The following is a 17864-nucleotide window of genomic DNA, read 5'->3' on the forward strand; positions in this document are numbered from 1 at the left end:
TATTTGTGGCTCTCCTCTAAAATGAAGGCTTTTTTTTTCAATATTAAATCGAACTTACTTGATATTTAAGATATATATTTTTGAAGGTGATGTCGTGATCATGGCATCAAATAGGAAAATACATATGTATAGACATTAAAAGGCATTTTGTTCTTTTTGTATGGCATTGGAACAGAGGTTAAAAATAATTATGATGCCTCAAATGGTCAAAACCCTTCTTAAGCTTGTTTAAACTTTTTCCCTTCCACTTTCATGAAAAATTACTTTGATTCTCTCTCCATGTCTGCCCACGATGTCAAACCATGGAGTAAAGCGACGTTTTATGGAATGGCAAAATAATCTCTCTTTGAGGTGTAGCTTAATGAGAATTGGGTAGGTGCTTAATGATACATGCTTAATGGGTTTCTCTTATGTTTTTTCGCAGTTCTGACCAAAAAATGCATTGGACATGGTCGATTTAGGAGGAATCCACACCTGAATCATGTTTTCCATGAAAAAATTGAGATTTAGAGCCTAAAAAATTTACAAAAAACTTTGGACCGTGGATTTTTCGAAGCCTATAAAAACCCACCGTGTGTTGGAATTGAACACTTCAAGAACTGATCCCTATAAAATCAATTACATAGATCACATCTGTACTGTCAGAATTTAAAAATAAATCCGAAAAAACCTAAAAACCCCATTAAGAAAGTATCATTAAGCACCTAACCCTCACTCGTAGCTGCAAGATATTGGGGAGATTAAAGATCAAAATGGTGTTTGTATTGTTTAGAGTTTCATTCCTTTACCTACACTTTTACAAGTTCTTGTTTTGCACTTTTTTAACATGTAAGGGAAACATGCATACGCAATTGCATATCAACCTATATGAGTTCACACATCTCCAGCCGGCCCTTCTTTGCTTCAAAGTTTTCTTTATATTCAGATTTGTCAATAGGGATTTGCTCAATGAGCACATCCTGTGTTCGAAACCTGAGGTGCGCATTCTGGGATATTTTTCACCTTGATGGGGGTGGGGGGGTTATACAACTATACCATTTGGTTTTGAACCTGCAACGTCTCAACACAAGGTGACGTGCACTAGCTGCTCCTACCAGAAAAGTGGAGCCCCATTGGTATAAGTTTGAAACTTTGATGAATAAGACTTTCTAGACAAATTCAAATTACGCAATCAGAGAAAATTTGGAAGTAGAGAACACAACCAACTTGCCCTTGATAAAGTAGACAGACCTTGACCAACGGGGCTCAGCACATGGTTGGTAGGAGTTGTCAGTGCACGTTTCCTTGTGGTGGGACGTTGCAGATTCAAAACCCCAATGGTACGTTGAATAATAACTGGTGGAGGTCTGCCTAACCCCAGCTTGTCTTTCAAAAAGAAAAGGTAGACAGACCTTGGTTTCATGTTAGAAGTGGTCTAGTTTGGGTTCACATGAACTTATTATCTAAGGGTGTGTTTAAGAGCCCTCAGATCTGATCTAGAGATCCTCGAATCTCAAACCCAGGGTTTTTTGTTCTGAACCACTACACCCTTTCCCTTCCCATTGGCCATTTTGGGGAGGACATGAGATAGGGATGCAAATGGGTCCGATCTGGAACAGCTAAACTCGTGGGAACTCGGATCCGGTCCGATTTGTAACAGCCAAAAATTGCAAAACCTCCATCCTGAATCCGACCCATTTGTATCCCTAATCCAAGATCCCGCGTTTGTGTCAAGGTCTGGTCAAATTTAGCATGGGCCCCATGCCAAATCTAACTTTAAGCCCTGTTGGGTAGATCAATGAGAGCATTCAAACGCACCCTAGGAATCTTAAACCATTAATATAACCAATTGAACAGTCAATTGTCAATTGGTTTGGTATGGCGTCAAACAGGAAAAATCAATCGAATTGCTGTTTGACTTTGACCACAAAGGCGTCTAGAAAATTCCATGTGCAATTTAAAGTCGTTAATGACCAACGCAAGATTGCACATTATCAATTTTTTTTAAAAACACTTTTTTTTATATAGGAACAGGAAAACCACCAGAAAGGGTGTAAGCCACCGGCTTCTTCGGCTTACGCAAGGGAAATAACGCCCATGGGGATCGAACACCGACTTTACACACACACACACACACATATATATATATATATATATATGAAAAGTGGTAGCTGCCTACCACTTTTCTAGTCTACCACAAGTGAGTGATCTTTTCAGGTTGATTTTCGCAAACCTGACCCTGCAGATATGTTCAGCATGATTGATTTTCTAGGAAATGAAACTTGGATCATGTATTTTTTTATAAAAAAAAAAATACTGATTTTTTAAGCCTTGAATATTTATGAAAATTTTATATCGTCCATTTTTTAAACCTTATAAAAAACTACTTACATGTCAAAATATGTGAACTGCACATTCTTGACCATGCACTTGAGATCACTCCTTTCTGCAGAATCAGAGAATCCCCAAAAGATATCGTCAACTTGTGAAGGGATACATGCCCCATATTTCAAACACTCAGATAATTTATGGATTTGTGTTTTTAAAGTTAACAAAACCAACAACTGAAGAAAAATCTTCACATTTTGATCTGTATTTGCTTTCTCAGCAGTCATCCTGTTCCAACCTCAAGCCTACCACTCAAGAATACCAAAATCACCCAAAAGCATGCAATCATTTCACTCCACTATAATCCCAAAAATTTTGAATTTTTATCCCATAACCAATCAACCTATATTCTTTTAATTTCAAATGTTGAAAATTGCAAAATTAAACAAAAAACAAACTACAAAATTGACACAATACTGAAGATTAAATGGACAAAAAAATTGAATATGAAGATTTCAAAAAAAAGAAACTTTCTGCAATTTAAAGATTTAACATAAATGCACAGAGAAACCATTTTCGGAAATTGAAATGGATAGTAACGTCGGACGGCCTTAGCTCTGGACGTGCATCTCCAGTGTTGGATATTGGTCATTAGTAGTGGTCATGACTGGCGCCGCTAATTCTCATGTTTCAGGTAAAAAAAAATTTGCCGTTGATCCACGTGCGATCAGTGGTGGATGTGTCTGATAACAGTGAATGATTTGCTCATCCACTGTTACGAGCTTCTCTCTCTCTCTCTCTCTCTCTCTCTATATATATATATATATATATATATATATATATAGAGAGAGAGAGAGAGAGAGAGAGAATGTGGATTATGCTACCGCCTTTTCATTAGGTCACCGTTAGGACCTTTCAAAAAATAGAGTTTTTGGTCTTTTATACTATATTTGAATCGTTAGATGTGTTTATCATTGCTTATTTATTAATAAACAAGCTTTGTTTTGAATTGATTTGATGTAAAAAATATGAATATTTTATCATCAAAATTTAGTGCAATATCAACCATTGATTTTTTACCTCATTAACATGCACATCTAAGCATAAAGACACTTAATCAAAAACATGTTTTCTATTAAATAAACATATCTAATGGTTCAGATCTAGTATAAACACATAAAACTATGATTTTTATAGGGTCCTAATTGTGACCTAACGAAAAAGGTGGCAGCATAGTCTCTATTCATACACACAGGGTTAATATTAGCTACTAATGAAAGTATAGAACTAGCGAGCTAGAAATCATAGATGCAAGTTATATCGACTTAGTCTAACCATATAGATGTGTTCAGCATGGTTTGTTTGCTAAGGATCAAGCCTTGGATCGTGCTTGTCTGATGTAGTAATGTGATTTTTTTAGTTATAAAATTTTGACACATTTTGGGCCATTGATCTTTTGGACCCCTTTAAAAACCTAATGACTTGTCATAATCACATGATTCAAAACAAGTTTCTTACTAAACAAACCATGTATATCACATCTGTAATATTTGATTTACAAAAAATTATAATTTTTTTAAGAAAAAAGTGATTTCTACTCATTAATTAATTTTGTACCTTCATTAGTAGCCAATATATATATAGGGTCACTAGAATATGTTAACAGAAAATATGTAAACATATTCGAGTGACCCTATATATATTCTCAAAATGTGGACAGGTTGTAATGAAATTTTAAACCACAATCATATTATGGTGGGCATAGTGTAGCACAAACAGGAAATTAGTAATTTCCTTCTCTTCTCTATGCTTTTTAGTTAACTCAGAAACTGTTGGGGGTATTGGCTCAAAAATATATAAGGTTTTCTACCCATTATCCTAAGTTTACCTAAGTTAATTAGTGAGTGTTCATTTTATTCCAACTTGTTTAGTAAACTTCACTTGGCTTTATATAGTGGGTATTGGCTCAAAAAAAAACTACATTCCATGGGCCGTTTCTTATTAAATAGACCATGTTGAGGTTAGATTTGATCAAAATAACTTGCATCAATAAGATTCAGAAGGATATGAGGATCAAAATAACTTGCATCAATAAGATTCAGAAGGATGTGAGGATCAAAATAACTTGCATCAATAAAATAATTACCCGGCCCGGAGTATGTTGGGCGGCTTGGGCCAGAAAATAAATCTCCAACCTGACCCATATAACATAAAACCTATTTAGACCATATGTTTACAGTGTAAATATATATAAAAACACTAGTTCAATCAAATCAGTCAAAATTATATCCCAAACCTGACCTGCAAATTATTCCGGTCAAATTCAGGCGGAAAGTTTTCTTGCCAATACCCAAATATTCATGTGTAAGGTTTTTTTTTAGAGAGAGAGAATGGGGAGATTGTTAGAGAGAGAAGCAGATGCGTACTGTGAGAGAGAAAGAGAGAACAATCAGCGGAAATAAAGAAAAGAGGAAAAAGAAAGACAAATAGCCATCGGACCGTACCCCCTATAACCCATCAGAAAGCGACAGCATGATGATTCACCCAATCAAAACTTGACAGCAGAATTCCCCAAAAAGCAGCATTGTTTTTCCTACTGTTCTCCCAAAAACCACCACTCTCCCACAGTTTCCACTTTCCACCTCACCCCTCCACATAAATGCCTCACAAAGGATTTCTCCTCTCCTCCCCCATAAAAGAAAAAATCAAAGAGGACCCAATATCCCAACACTCTCTCTCTCTCTCTCTGAATCCATACATCAATTAGCCATGAGCAGCAACAAACCCTGACAAAGCTTATATACCTCATTTTTTTCTGCATAGGGTGGTGGCCTCATTGTTCATGTAAAGAAGAGAGAGAGCCGAAAGAGTTAAACATGGGGAGGGGGAAGGTGCAGTTGAAGCGCATAGAGGACAAGATAAGCAGGCAGGTGACCTTCTCCAAGCGGCGAAGCGAACTTCTCAAGAAGGCCCAGGAGATCTCCGTGCTCTGCGACGCCGAGGTCGCTCTCATCGTCTTCTCCACCAGAGGCAAGATCTACGAATACTCCTCTGACTCCAGGTATTATTAATTACTCTCTCTCTCTCTCTCTCTCTCTCTGGCGTGAGCCCGTTTATCTGTCTGATGTTCTTTTATGTCGTGCTTTCTTTATTTGTTTTGGCTTTTGCTCTTGTTCAGTTCATGGGTTCAACATTTTGTTGATCTTCATGAGTGGTAATGCTGAATTACTTTCGTCTCTCTCTCTCTCTCTCTCTCTCTCTCTCTCTCTCTCTCTCTCTCTCTCTCTCTCTCTCTCTCTCTCTCTCCTTGGTGATCTTGGATGCGTGGGTGTTGTGTTGGGTTTTCCATGTCCCGTGTTCGATCGTTATCTTTTGGAATCCAATTCTTTCTTGCGTAGGGATTTAGTACTGTTTCTTGGTGTATATAATGGGATCTTATTAGATTTTTGCTTTAAGAAAATGTGAATTTTATTCATGGTGGTGTTTGCTTGTTAGATTCTTTTTAAGATAAATCGATAAATGTTTGAGTATGTGGGTGTTGTGCGAAGATATCTGGATATCTATTGTTTAATTTCTACTTTTTTGTGGGATATTTATTCTGCGTGGACCTTTTGATGAATCTTGGGATTTAAATCGCTAAATATGTCAATTTGATTATGGTGGGCTTCTCTTTTTTTCTTTTTGGGGGAATTGGTGAAGGGATTCTATATTGACGGTATCGTGTGCACTCTAGGAATAAAATACTTTTTTGTGTAAATTTCACGTCTAGTTTTTGCATGAATATGGTCTTTGGACTTGAGGGTTTTAATTGTTCCAAAATCTTATTGTTCAAAGTCGGTTCACCTGATTGGATATCGGATGTTGCTTTTCTGAGAAGAATTGGATGTTGGTCTCCCTATGTTGTGCAATTATACGGAATCCGTTTGGCTTAGACCAATTTTAAGTTATACTGGAGTCGGGTTTTCCATTTCTTGAACTTCAGATCCTCATGAAGCTAAAGGGGAAATAGTTCTTCCTTTTATTGGATTAAGACATAGATCCTCTACGTTTTTAACGTCTCTCTCTCTCTCTCTCTCTCTCTCTCTCTCTCTCTCTCTCTCTCTCTCTCGCTCGCTCGCTCGCTCGCTCGCTCTATTCTCTATCTCGCTCCCTTTTCTTTCATTGTTTTGTGGACCAGTGGAGTCCTGCACTACCATGGTAATGGGGGTGTGCTTGCCATGAATCCGGGGACCGCATCTCGGTAATTAAGGTGGAGAATGATGTGGGGTTTCCGATGTGGTTGCAGCTTTCATCCGGTGGAGGCTCCGTCCTCTCCCTTTTACAGATGCTGATCGAGTGATCTTGCAAATTTGCAATATAGGTCATCCTTAATTGTGAGATCGTCCTCTCATATCTCTCTCACATGACACGCTGCATGCTAGAAAGCCATCCATCTTAGCATTTCTCAACACGAGTGGGCTCCATCTCGAGAAATGTTGAGATGGGCGGCTTTAAGATGCACCAGACTGCATAAAAAATGATATATATATATATATATATATATATATATATATATATATATATATATATATATATATATATATATATATATATATTTGGTACAATCGATTGTACCTACAATCTAGTTTGAATCTCACTATGCCACTTGTTTTGACATAATCTAACCTGGTAGATGTGTTCAGTATGCTCGATTTAGTAGGAATCGACTCCTGAATCATTTTCTTTTGATAAAAAAACATGTTTTTATGAGCTGGGAAATTTGATGTATTAATAGTCATTGATTTTTTTATTGCCGAAAAACCTGCATACATATCTGATTTCGACTATCTAAAAGCACGTTTCCACTAAACAAAACGTGTAGATCACATCTATGGTGTTAGATGTGAGCAAGAAACTCAATAATGAGGTTCTGCCCCCATTTGCTAAGTAGTTTAGAAAATGCAAACTTTGGCTTTTGACAAGTTAAAGTATAGAACATGGCTCATAATGAGCAATATTGCTTTTAAAGGAAAAGAAGGAAAACCTACTGATATAAAAAATGAAGATTGGAGTCTTCTCGATAAAAGAACCATCTACATGATTCGACTTTGTTTGTGGGATGAAGTTTTTTTTAATGTCTTTGTATATGACTACTTGAATGTCTTCAATAAGCTGGTCACTTAATTTTTAATCAATAAAAAAACTGTTTTTTTAGATTTTAATATTAAAAATATATTTTATTATAATAATATTAAAATATAAAATATTATTAAAATATTGACTGTACATGTCAGTGTCCATGTGTTCGGTTGTCATTGAGGACTGTGACCTAGGTTTCACGGAACAAAAAATAAAAAAGGCAGGTGGGGGCAAGGAACATGCATGATTTAATTTGTTGGGATTAGAAATCCACGTACCATGCAATTCTAAAAAAAGGAAAGGTGATTAAGCGGGGTTTTGTGGACAAAGTAGAAGCTTTCATCCTCCAGGGACAACTCTAGTTTTGAAAAATATATTATCCTTCTTCTTTTTTGTTTTGAAAAAGAAGCTGGGGTTAGGCAGACCCCTCCTCCAATTAACAATCAACGTACCATGGGGATTTGAACCTGCAACGTCCCACCCGAGGGAGACGTGCACTGATAGCTCCTACCAACCACACGGAGCCCCCCGTTAGTGCAAAAAATATTTTATCTTTCTTTTAGGGGAAAAGCCTAAAATCTAGGAGCTACATAAACAACATTTATGTGCCTCCAGCCTAAGTTGTTATTTTTTTTTTTTTTGGATAGGCAGGCTGGGATTGACACTGTCACCTATCTAACTTAAATCCAGTAAAATTAAATTGTAAAATCGCTATAGATCACTAAGGACATACATGTCCCAAACACTTTGAAAAATAGGCCAAGACGACCATCATAAATCTTGAAGATAACTTTGAAAAAGGTCCTATAGAAAAAATAGGATGAAGATATTCCCACTTGGATGTTTGCTTCAAACTTATTCACTAGGTCAAAGCCCAGTTGAATTATAGAACCACTTAATATAATGTCTTTTGTGCAGATATGCATACAGTATCAATGAGTTGAAACTCATAGGTGAAAGTTGTTGACTCACGTAGATGTGTTCAACATCCTTTGATCATGTTTTTTCAACAAAAAAATACATCTTCTTAAGGCATAAAAAATTAGTGCATTTATAGCAATTGATTTTTGAATCACCAAAAAAAAAAATCTAAACAACAGTGTGGTGATTAGAAAGTTGATTCCCAACAAACCATGCAAATCATATTTGTAAAGTTAGATTCACTGAAAAAAAATACCACATGAATTGATTGCTTGTATCAACACCATATGCACATCCACACCAAATACTTATATATATATATATATATATATATATATATATATATATATATATATATATATATATATATATATATAATATATATATATATAACAAAAATGGTATAGCTGCCTACCACTTTTCTAGCCTATCTTCAACCTACTTCAAGCTAATGGGTGTTTTCAGATTGCTTTTTCCAAGTCTGTTCCTACAGATGTGTTTAATTAGCATGGTTGATTTACTAGGACACAACACTTGGATAGTATTTTTTCTGATAAAAAATGTGATTTTTTAAGTTTTGAATATTTATGAAAAATCAGACTGTTGATTTTTAAACCTTATAAAAACCTACTTGTATGTCGTTATCGGACAATCTAAGAGTCAATTCATATAAAATCAAGCATGTAGAACGCACCTGTGTGGTCAGATTTAAAAAAAAAATATGCAAAAAAATCTTTAAAAGCCTGATACTTTGGCGGAAGGCTAGAAAAGTAGTAGGCAACTACCACATACTTTCTCTCCTCTCTCTCTCTCTTTCTCACTCTCTATATTTTGATATGTATATTTATTTGGTGCTATTAAAGGCACAAAATGATATGAACTATTGAATCGGAAACCATAGGTTTTAGATTTCTTTTGTAGATTAAATCTGATGGATGTGGTTTACAAGTTTTGTTTAGTGAAAAATGAGTTTTTGAATCATATAATTGCTACACATAAGTGAGTTTTTTAATGGCTTAAAAAATTATCAACTAAAATTTTATAACTCAAAAAATCATATTTTTGAATCAAAATAACATGATTCAAGGTTTGTTCCTTATCAAAGGAACCAACCTAAACACATCTAAATGGTTAGATCGAGTCGATATTTTGTACCTTCATCGTATGGCGAAAGCATGATAAAAAAAACATGATGGGGTCGACGAATAGAGTCACACAGTCTCTAAAATTGATCAGTGTCGATGCCAATCCTGAAAGGGCTGCAAGTGCACACAGTCCAGGGAGCGGCACCAACGAACTGCTGATGTTGCATGTGGTGGGGGAGGCCCTTTCCCTCTTTCCTCATTCGAGTGAGGTGGCCGGTCATCGTCGGCAAGGATCCGGCTGACCACCATCTGTTGGTCAGACTTGGACGACTGCCATCCCCTCTGCGGGTAGGAGCCCCGCCCAACCCGCCATTAAAACCGGTGGTGGCCCTGGTGGGAGAGAGCTCCTCTGCTACTCTCTCTTTCCCACCTATTCTTTCTCAATCGGGCGGACAACCCAAAAACCGATTAAGTCAGTTTCTAGTTAGAAACCGATTGAGGACAAACGAACCTGGTTTGTCTCTTTTTTTGAACCGGTCCAAGGTTTATTTTGACAGGTTCTAAATCTCTACCCACTTATTCCTATGTTTTGGATCTGGATCCATCCGAAAACCAATGGCAAACCCTCATTTTTGTCCAAAGTCCTCCAAACCTTCATCTAAAATCCACACTTCAAACTGGTTCAATCTTTTCAAATCCATTTTTACCCCTTTATATACCCTTTAACCCTAATTTGGATCCATATTTGTCCCATAAACCTACATAACCAACATACATCTATGACAGCTCTTTTTTCATTTGACCCTAGTCCAAATTTAAACCCAATTGTGGAGCATTTGGATCCAACAGTACCTTCATATGGATCCTTTTAGTTTTGCCTCTATTCTATTTGCAAAATCCATTTATCTTCCTAATCCAACCACCAAGGGGTCGAACCATCACTCTCATGTTACTCAAATGTTTCTTGAGTCATATCCCATCAGTGCTAGTTGACCTGCATTAACAAGTTGTAATGTACTGTTGTTTTTTATGGATAGACCAAAATTGAAAAAAGTGCAAGCTAGTTTCAGACTTGAGGGCAATTCTTATCCAACCGAAAAAGAATGATTAGGAGTGAGAGCCAGGCACTATCATGTTTATAGGGTTCATGTCGATCTATTTTACTTATTTGTATTTTTTTTAATTATTTAGTTGAATATTGGATTAGGATCTTGTTCATATCTTAATTGAGTTTAGTATCTATTTTAGATCTGTAGTAAGATTAGGGTTTCCAGAGTTTTACCTTTTATTGCTATAAATATTCATTATAGATAGGGGAGGAGGGAGCCTGATAAATGAATTATGAGTGCTTTTGGTTGATTTTCCTTCAATTTTGTATTATTTTCTTTATGTTTTTAGTTTTCTAATTTTATAGTTGTACCAGGGTATCGATTTCTATGGGGTTTAGTAGTGAAATGATGTAGGAGTAAGCCCAAAAGACCGTCAGTCCATAAGATCCATTCAAATCCATTTTCATTATTTGGTTTTTTTATAATTATTTAGTTTGGATCTTAGTTTAAGATCTTATTTAATATCGGATCTATCTCAAATCCCAAGTAGGATTAGGATTTTTAGGGTTTTTCTCTATTCATTATAAATATTCGTTATAAAAAAAACAGACCCGGAGAGATAAATGAATTATGAGTGATTTTCATTGATTTTCCTTTAATTTCTTATTATTTTTCATGTTTTTCTAGTTTCATAGTTGTGCTAGGGTATCAATTTCTGCGAGGTTCAGGAGTGATTTCTTCTTCCCTGTTACCCAGGTTGAATATCACGTGAATACACGTGATTGTCCCTGAAATCGTTCGATCGAACAAGTCAAGGCTTACGGCTACCCGGATCAATGACAGACTTGGCCATCGGCCGGCGATGTTGCATGGTCGCTTGGATCCTTAATGCAGATATCTATCGCCACCACCAAACATTCGCTCCTCAGACCATAGTGGACTATCGCAGACCCTCACACCAGCAAGGATACGATCACGCAGACCTAGCACATGCACCTTCTGGTTTATCATTGGAACACCCATCAACCTCTTGGCCTCTCGGTGCAACAAGGCCGCGTGGTGCCTCTTTGCCTTCTCTCTCACCAATTGAAGCAACCATTTTAAGCCAACGGTGTTTCACAAGCCACCACTAAAACTTTTGTGCTTAGAGGAAACCATCCAGTAGGTGGGGTGACAATAACATTGTTCGATTGCTTCTTCCCAGCCAGAACCCAGTCTGGTTCCCCCCTTTCTTCCCCATCTTCCTTTAACTTCCTCTCTCATCCGGCTGCCGCTGGCGAGGTACAAGCCAGTGGGGTTCCCGTTGGAGGGTGGACACCGGCCACCTCAAACAGGCGGAACCCAATAGCTCCATCGGCGGACCACCATGAGTTGTTGGGTTAGGGCCTCAAAACCCTAACACCACTTCCCCTCCTCCATCTCATCGTGCTGACTCTTGCCTCCCTTTCTCTGCTGACCACTCCGTCGGAAAAGGCAGTTACTCCGACCAAGGTCCGACCGGCGAACCATCGTCGATGGCCTTTGACCGACGACAACATCCCTCGGCACTAGATCCCCCCTTATCTCTTCCTCCATCACCACTAGTTTCCCTCCATCATTTGGGGAAATCGGTGGGCTCCCTCAGACTTGAGAAGAATCGGTTCAGAAATAAACCAGTCCCCCACCTCGAGTCAACCAAACTTACATGCTACATAACCTGATTTTTATTTAGAGAACTGGTTCCTAACATACCCTCAAGCCCAAAACCCTACCAACCTGACCCAATTTGTTCAAGTGTACCAAAACTCTATGGGTTGAGCCTATAACTCATATTTCAGTTTTAATCCACTAAATTAACCTCAATTCCGTTCTTTTGACCCACCTAACCCATATTTGGACCCACACCCATCTCAAAATCCACCTACTTGCACCCAATGTGACTGAAATACCCAATATAAATTAAATACCTATCCAAACCAACTAGATTCTACCCAAATCCCTCATTCTACGTGTTGAGAGCCCAACCTAATCCAAGATCTATAATAAAATCAAACCAAAATTGTAATGCCCTAAGATTTTAAATCCGAAAGACACCTAAATTTTAAAAAAAAAAAAACTTTCTTTTTCTTCTTTTTAAATCATAAGTAAAAACTCTTTTAACTTTGGTCTAAAACTTTAGGCGGGTTATAAATCATACAATAACGATAAGAGTGAATTTAATGTGGACAACTTTTCTCAAAATGATTCAATTCCATAAGACCATACAAATCATACCAATTTTTGGGTATGGTACCAGGTCTGGACCTAGGTCTAATCGGGTCCACTATAAGAAAAATCATACCCGAACCCGATAAAAACTACATGAATCAGACCCGATAAAACCATTTTTTTTATCATTTTTACATTGAAAATTTGGGTCTTAATATATCAGAACTTAGGTTGGGTTCCGGTTTGGTATAAAATTTCACAAACTATACCTGGATCCATGTATTAATCGAACCTTTGGGTCCGGACTCGGGTCTTAATCGGGTCTTCTTATTTATCACTATACCCGAACCCTATAGAGTTTGGTTCGGGTAAACCTGACCCATTGACACCCTACACCCACCTCGTGTTATAATAAAATATAAAAATATTAAACATAGTGCTTTGTGGATGCTCATCTGCCAATATGTCTTACAGGGTAATATTGAATAATTGAAAAGGACTTATATCTAGTTGGACCAACATCCAAATGTAGTATCATATGTCACATGGATACAAATGCGGGAACAGGATACAATATGGATATACTTAGCATGACATCATGATTTTTAAAAATTAGGACATAGGGGTAACACACATAGATGTATGTATGTGTATAAAAATACAACCTTAAATAACTACCGTTGTGAACATCAAACAATGAAACTAAGTTGAAACTCAAATGTGATGTAATTGTTGACAAATTTTAAAAGAAAAAGGACTCGTGTGAATGCGAAATAAGTAAATAAGTTCATAAAAGGAAATAGATAAAGTTAGTGACACAATGTTGACCATGTTTGAAACTAGTTTGGTTGTGTCTATGAAGTATTCAAGTGTTGTGTCATGTTGACACAGGATACACATGCTAAGTGAAGTGTCCATGTGACATAAGTAATAGCACAAAGGAAAAATCCTACAAGTCAACCACAATCGAAGCAAACACAAGATAAAGAGAAGAAGAAAACAAGAGGAGACACGAGATTTATTTGGTTTGGCACTCAAGCCTACATACTAGGAAGCGAAAGCAGAAAACAAAATGAGAAGCAAGAGCGAGAAGCGAGATATTTTAACATTTATAAGAAGCGGGAAGTGAGAAGTCAATTTAAAAGCAAAAATAAGAATAAAAAAAAGTAATACGAGATTAAAAGGAAAGCAAAATAGTAATTGAACGAGAAGAAAATAAAAAATTAAAATAAAAATGATGATTCTTAAATTTTATGATTTTGTAGCGTAAGAATTAAATTCTTCTCAAAATCTAGAAATGATGATTGCCAAGTTAGAGAAAGAACATGAGATGTGAGTGGGAAGTGAAAGGAAGATCATGGAAAACATTAAAAGAAGTGTGACTGAAGCATTAGGAGACATGTAGGAAAGCAAGAAAAAATGTGTGTAAAGCATACAAGAAGTGTGGGAGAATGGAGATTCTCATGAAGTTCTGAAAGCTAAGAATTTTGTGTTTTTGAAATGAATTTTTTAAAACACTCTTCTCTTTTATCTATGAAGCTTTTGGTAACCTTAGAATAACCAGCACATATGGAATATAAGAATATTACTCAAGAATATTTGAAAGGAAAACTGTCTGTAAATGGCTTTGGCCACAATCATGTTGCTTATGGCTATGTGCAATGAACTTAGTGAACACTCACACTCGCACACACGCACTAAAATGGCAAGAGTGGCTAAACCTGGAATAAGAGACAATGCAAGAGTGCCAGTAGGTTGTGTAATGAAACAAGCAAAAGTACAAAAAGAGAACCCAATAAGGGTTATAACGAGAATACAAAGAGAGTGCTGACACTAATCCATCAAAGGATAATAAAAGAATAAATTCAATAGCACCACACATGCATACAATGGCCACTAAAAGCCAACACAAAAGATAAAAGTATAAATCAAATCTCATAAAATACTTAACAAAGCATTGAGAACGTACAAGTGAGATCCAACAGTTATAAAGTACAAACAAAATAAAATAACAGAAAATTTAAAAAGACAAGTCAGTCCCTAGAAAGACTGACACTTATTATGTAATTGAAATGACTGAAATACCCCTGGGGGTATTTCAGTATATATATATATATAATTTATTATTATTATTATTATTTTATACATATAATTTAACAGTTTGGACAGGCGGCCAAAACAAGTCCATTTGCACTTCTAGACTATGATCAGCTTAAACTAACTTGGCAATTCAGCCAGCAACAGCTGCTAGGATTCAACCCAAGACAAATCCTAAATGATGAATGGAATTTGACAAAGTGCAAACTTATTATCATATCAAACTTGAAAGATAGAACCATTAGCAAGAAACTTACGAATCTCTCTCTCTCTCTCATAATACTATGATTATCTATCTACTAAAATCCTGAAAATCTCTTTTCTTTCAGCATAACAAGGATTCTTGAACGGTATGAGAGATTTTCGTGTGCAGAGAGGGATCCTTCAGTAATTGACCTTGACTCACAGGTAACCCTGAAACGGATGACCTATATTAGTGTTTGCACATTTGAATTGGTGTACAATGTCAATTTTTATGTATTTAATTTTTCAAAAAATCATAGTATTGAACTCCAATTTTGTACATTATGTCCTCACTTCTCTACTTTTTTTTCTCTTTTATTTAGGTACCGTACTGTTTTGCAGCATATTAGTTAAAGAAGTGACAAGACTTTTCCATCTTTTCTTTTAATATCCCATCCCTCTACTTGGACCAAGAGCAGATCAAAACGGTGTTTTAAATGCCAGCACATGATGTGACACGTGTCTTGTTTGGTACCCAAAGTTGTTGCGGATCCTACAAAGCAAAACAGGTGTTGCTTTTCCGTTGGACATTTTACATAAAACGTTTTACCTGATCCACTCTCTTGTTGACCTACCTATGTGGTATATGAGAACATAAATTTAGTGAATGTGTTTGTGCGTGCACGTGCTCATGTGTACATGCACGTTCAGTAATAGGTGGCCTATTTTCAGTTCAGATAATCTCCGTTTGGCGTGAATGAGAAAATTCACAAAACAATGGCTTAGATCAGGAATACACCATATACATCTACACCTGGATTATATCTATTTGCTTGTATTATATGTATCTTTTAGTTGCAAGAAATTGGAACAATTATTAGTAGAGGACAGAAGCAATACAATGTTATGCTTAACATGACAAAAGATGCATTTCCTATAGTAATAATGGTATGGAAATATAAGCATAGTATTGCATTAGCGTCATCCTCATCTACAAATGTCCATAGGTGATCCAATACAATACCTCAGATTCTTGAATTAGTCAAATTGTGGCCATAAAATCCAACAGTGCCGAGTGGTTTCAAGTGTGTCAACTTTGCTTCATGTAGGTGCTATGTCAGCATGAGTTGTTTAATTCCTTTTGTTGTTCTCTCATTGACTCCTTATAGTCATGTCAATATAACTACTGGTGCTAGAAATTTCTGAAGAAACCTTGACTTAGGAGGAAGTTATGATGCTTAATGAGAATTTCAAGTGTAACTTTTTTAGTCATGTCAACATGGGAATTGAATAGGTTTTCTAGGATATGTGGCAGAAACCCTTTTTTTTTTAATTGTGGAACTGTCAACTCTCTCTCTCTCTCTCTCTCTCTCTCTCTCTATATATATATATATATATATATATATATATATATATATATATGTGTGTGTGTGTGTGTGTGTGTGTGTGTGTGTGTGGGTGGGGGGGGGGTAAATATTGGTTATTAATGAAGGAAAGGAATTAATGAGTAGAAATTACTCTTTTTTTTTTTAAAAAAAAATCAATTTTTTGTAGATCAAATGTTAAAGATGTGATATAAATGGTTTGTTTAATTAAAAACTTGTTTTGGATCATGTGATTATGATAAGTAATTATGTCTTTAAAGGAGTACAAAAATCAACGGCCCAAAATGTATCAAAATTCCACTTGATCCTTAGCAAACAAACTATGTTGAACACATTTATGTGGTTAGATTGGGTTGATACAACTTGCACCTATGATTTTTAGCTCATTAGTTCCTTACCTTTGTTAAGATATATATACTCATGTAAACCGAAATACCCATTAGAGGTATTTCGATCTTTTCATTGTAATAGGCATCAACCCATTAGGGGCTGACAACCTTTTTATTTCTTTTTTATTTTTTTGTATTTTTTGGATTGATGGGACAGCTCCAACTAGTTGTTGGAGCTACTCCCAACGGTCACAAGCAGCCCAACAGCTACTTGGAGTTGCTCCCTTGTGTCTCTTTGTATTATAAATAGGTCTTCAAGGCCTTTGTATTCTCTAACTCTTTAAGAGCTTTCCTATGCAATAACAAGATTATTTTTTACCCTTGTGAGGGTGGTGTGGCTTATTCAATCAAGTGCTATACTTGATTGAAGTGTGTTTTTGCAAGTTCATAAGTGACGACTCTTGGATTTAATCCATTTCATTACATAGTATCAGAGCTTTGGTGTTCTTGAAGTATTATTTCAATAGTATCAAGAGGATGATCGTGAGCTTGGTGAAACAATGAATCGTGGATCGTTGCATTAGGAAGCGCACTATCTCTCAAACAAATCTTGTATTCTCTCTCTCTCTATATATATATATATTGTTAAAATATGATTGTGCATATATATATATATATATATATATATTTATTTATATATAGATCACGACACATACACACACATATATATTACATATATATATGTCTATGTGTCTATCTTCATGTATATATATATATATATATATATATATATATATATATATATATTTATTTATTTATTTATATTTATATTTTTCCTTAAGGGAAAAATAGTCTTTTTACCATTTCACGCTGTGTATATTTTTCTCTTTCTTTTTTTCTTTTTCCTTTTTCCTTTTCTTTTTTCTTTTTCCTTTTTCCTTTTACCTTGGAAAAGCCCCCATTAAGGGACGTTGGAGCCTCCAACGGTCACATTTGTGACCGTTAGAAGCGCTCCAACATCCCTTAGGAGCCCTTTCAAGGGTCCTCTTCTTGTGCCTATAAATAAAGGGGTTTTCCCCCATTGTATGTAAGCTTCTTTGAAGCCCTCTTGAGTGAAATATATTTTTTCACTTTATTTTGTGTGTTTTTACCACTTTTGTGGTGTGTTGTATTTTTGCCCATTAGTGGCTACTCGTGTATGTG

At 36.0% G+C, this 17864-nt stretch overlaps 1 protein-coding gene across 3 annotated transcripts in view; it reads left to right on the top strand.

The window, feature by feature from the left end:
• Positions 1 to 5049: 5049 nt before the first annotated feature.
• The window catches only part of LOC149838341 (MADS-box transcription factor 14-like), a 36892-nt gene continuing 24077 nt past the window's right edge, over positions 5050 to 17864 (top strand). For all 3 annotated transcript variants that reach the window (XM_090006526.1, XM_090006525.1, XM_090006527.1), the window contains exons 1-2: positions 5050 to 5368; positions 15094 to 15172. In XM_090006526.1, the coding sequence (XP_089862652.1) occupies positions 5184 to 5368; positions 15094 to 15172 (264 nt within the window). In that variant the 5' untranslated portion in view covers positions 5050 to 5183. The remainder of the gene's footprint in view (positions 5369 to 15093; positions 15173 to 17864) is intronic.

The sequence above is a fragment of the Nuphar pumila genome, chromosome 5 (assembly GCF_984573655.1).
Source record: "Nuphar pumila chromosome 5, dmNupPumi1.hap1.1, whole genome shotgun sequence".
Taxonomy (NCBI): domain Eukaryota; kingdom Viridiplantae; phylum Streptophyta; class Magnoliopsida; order Nymphaeales; family Nymphaeaceae; genus Nuphar; species Nuphar pumila.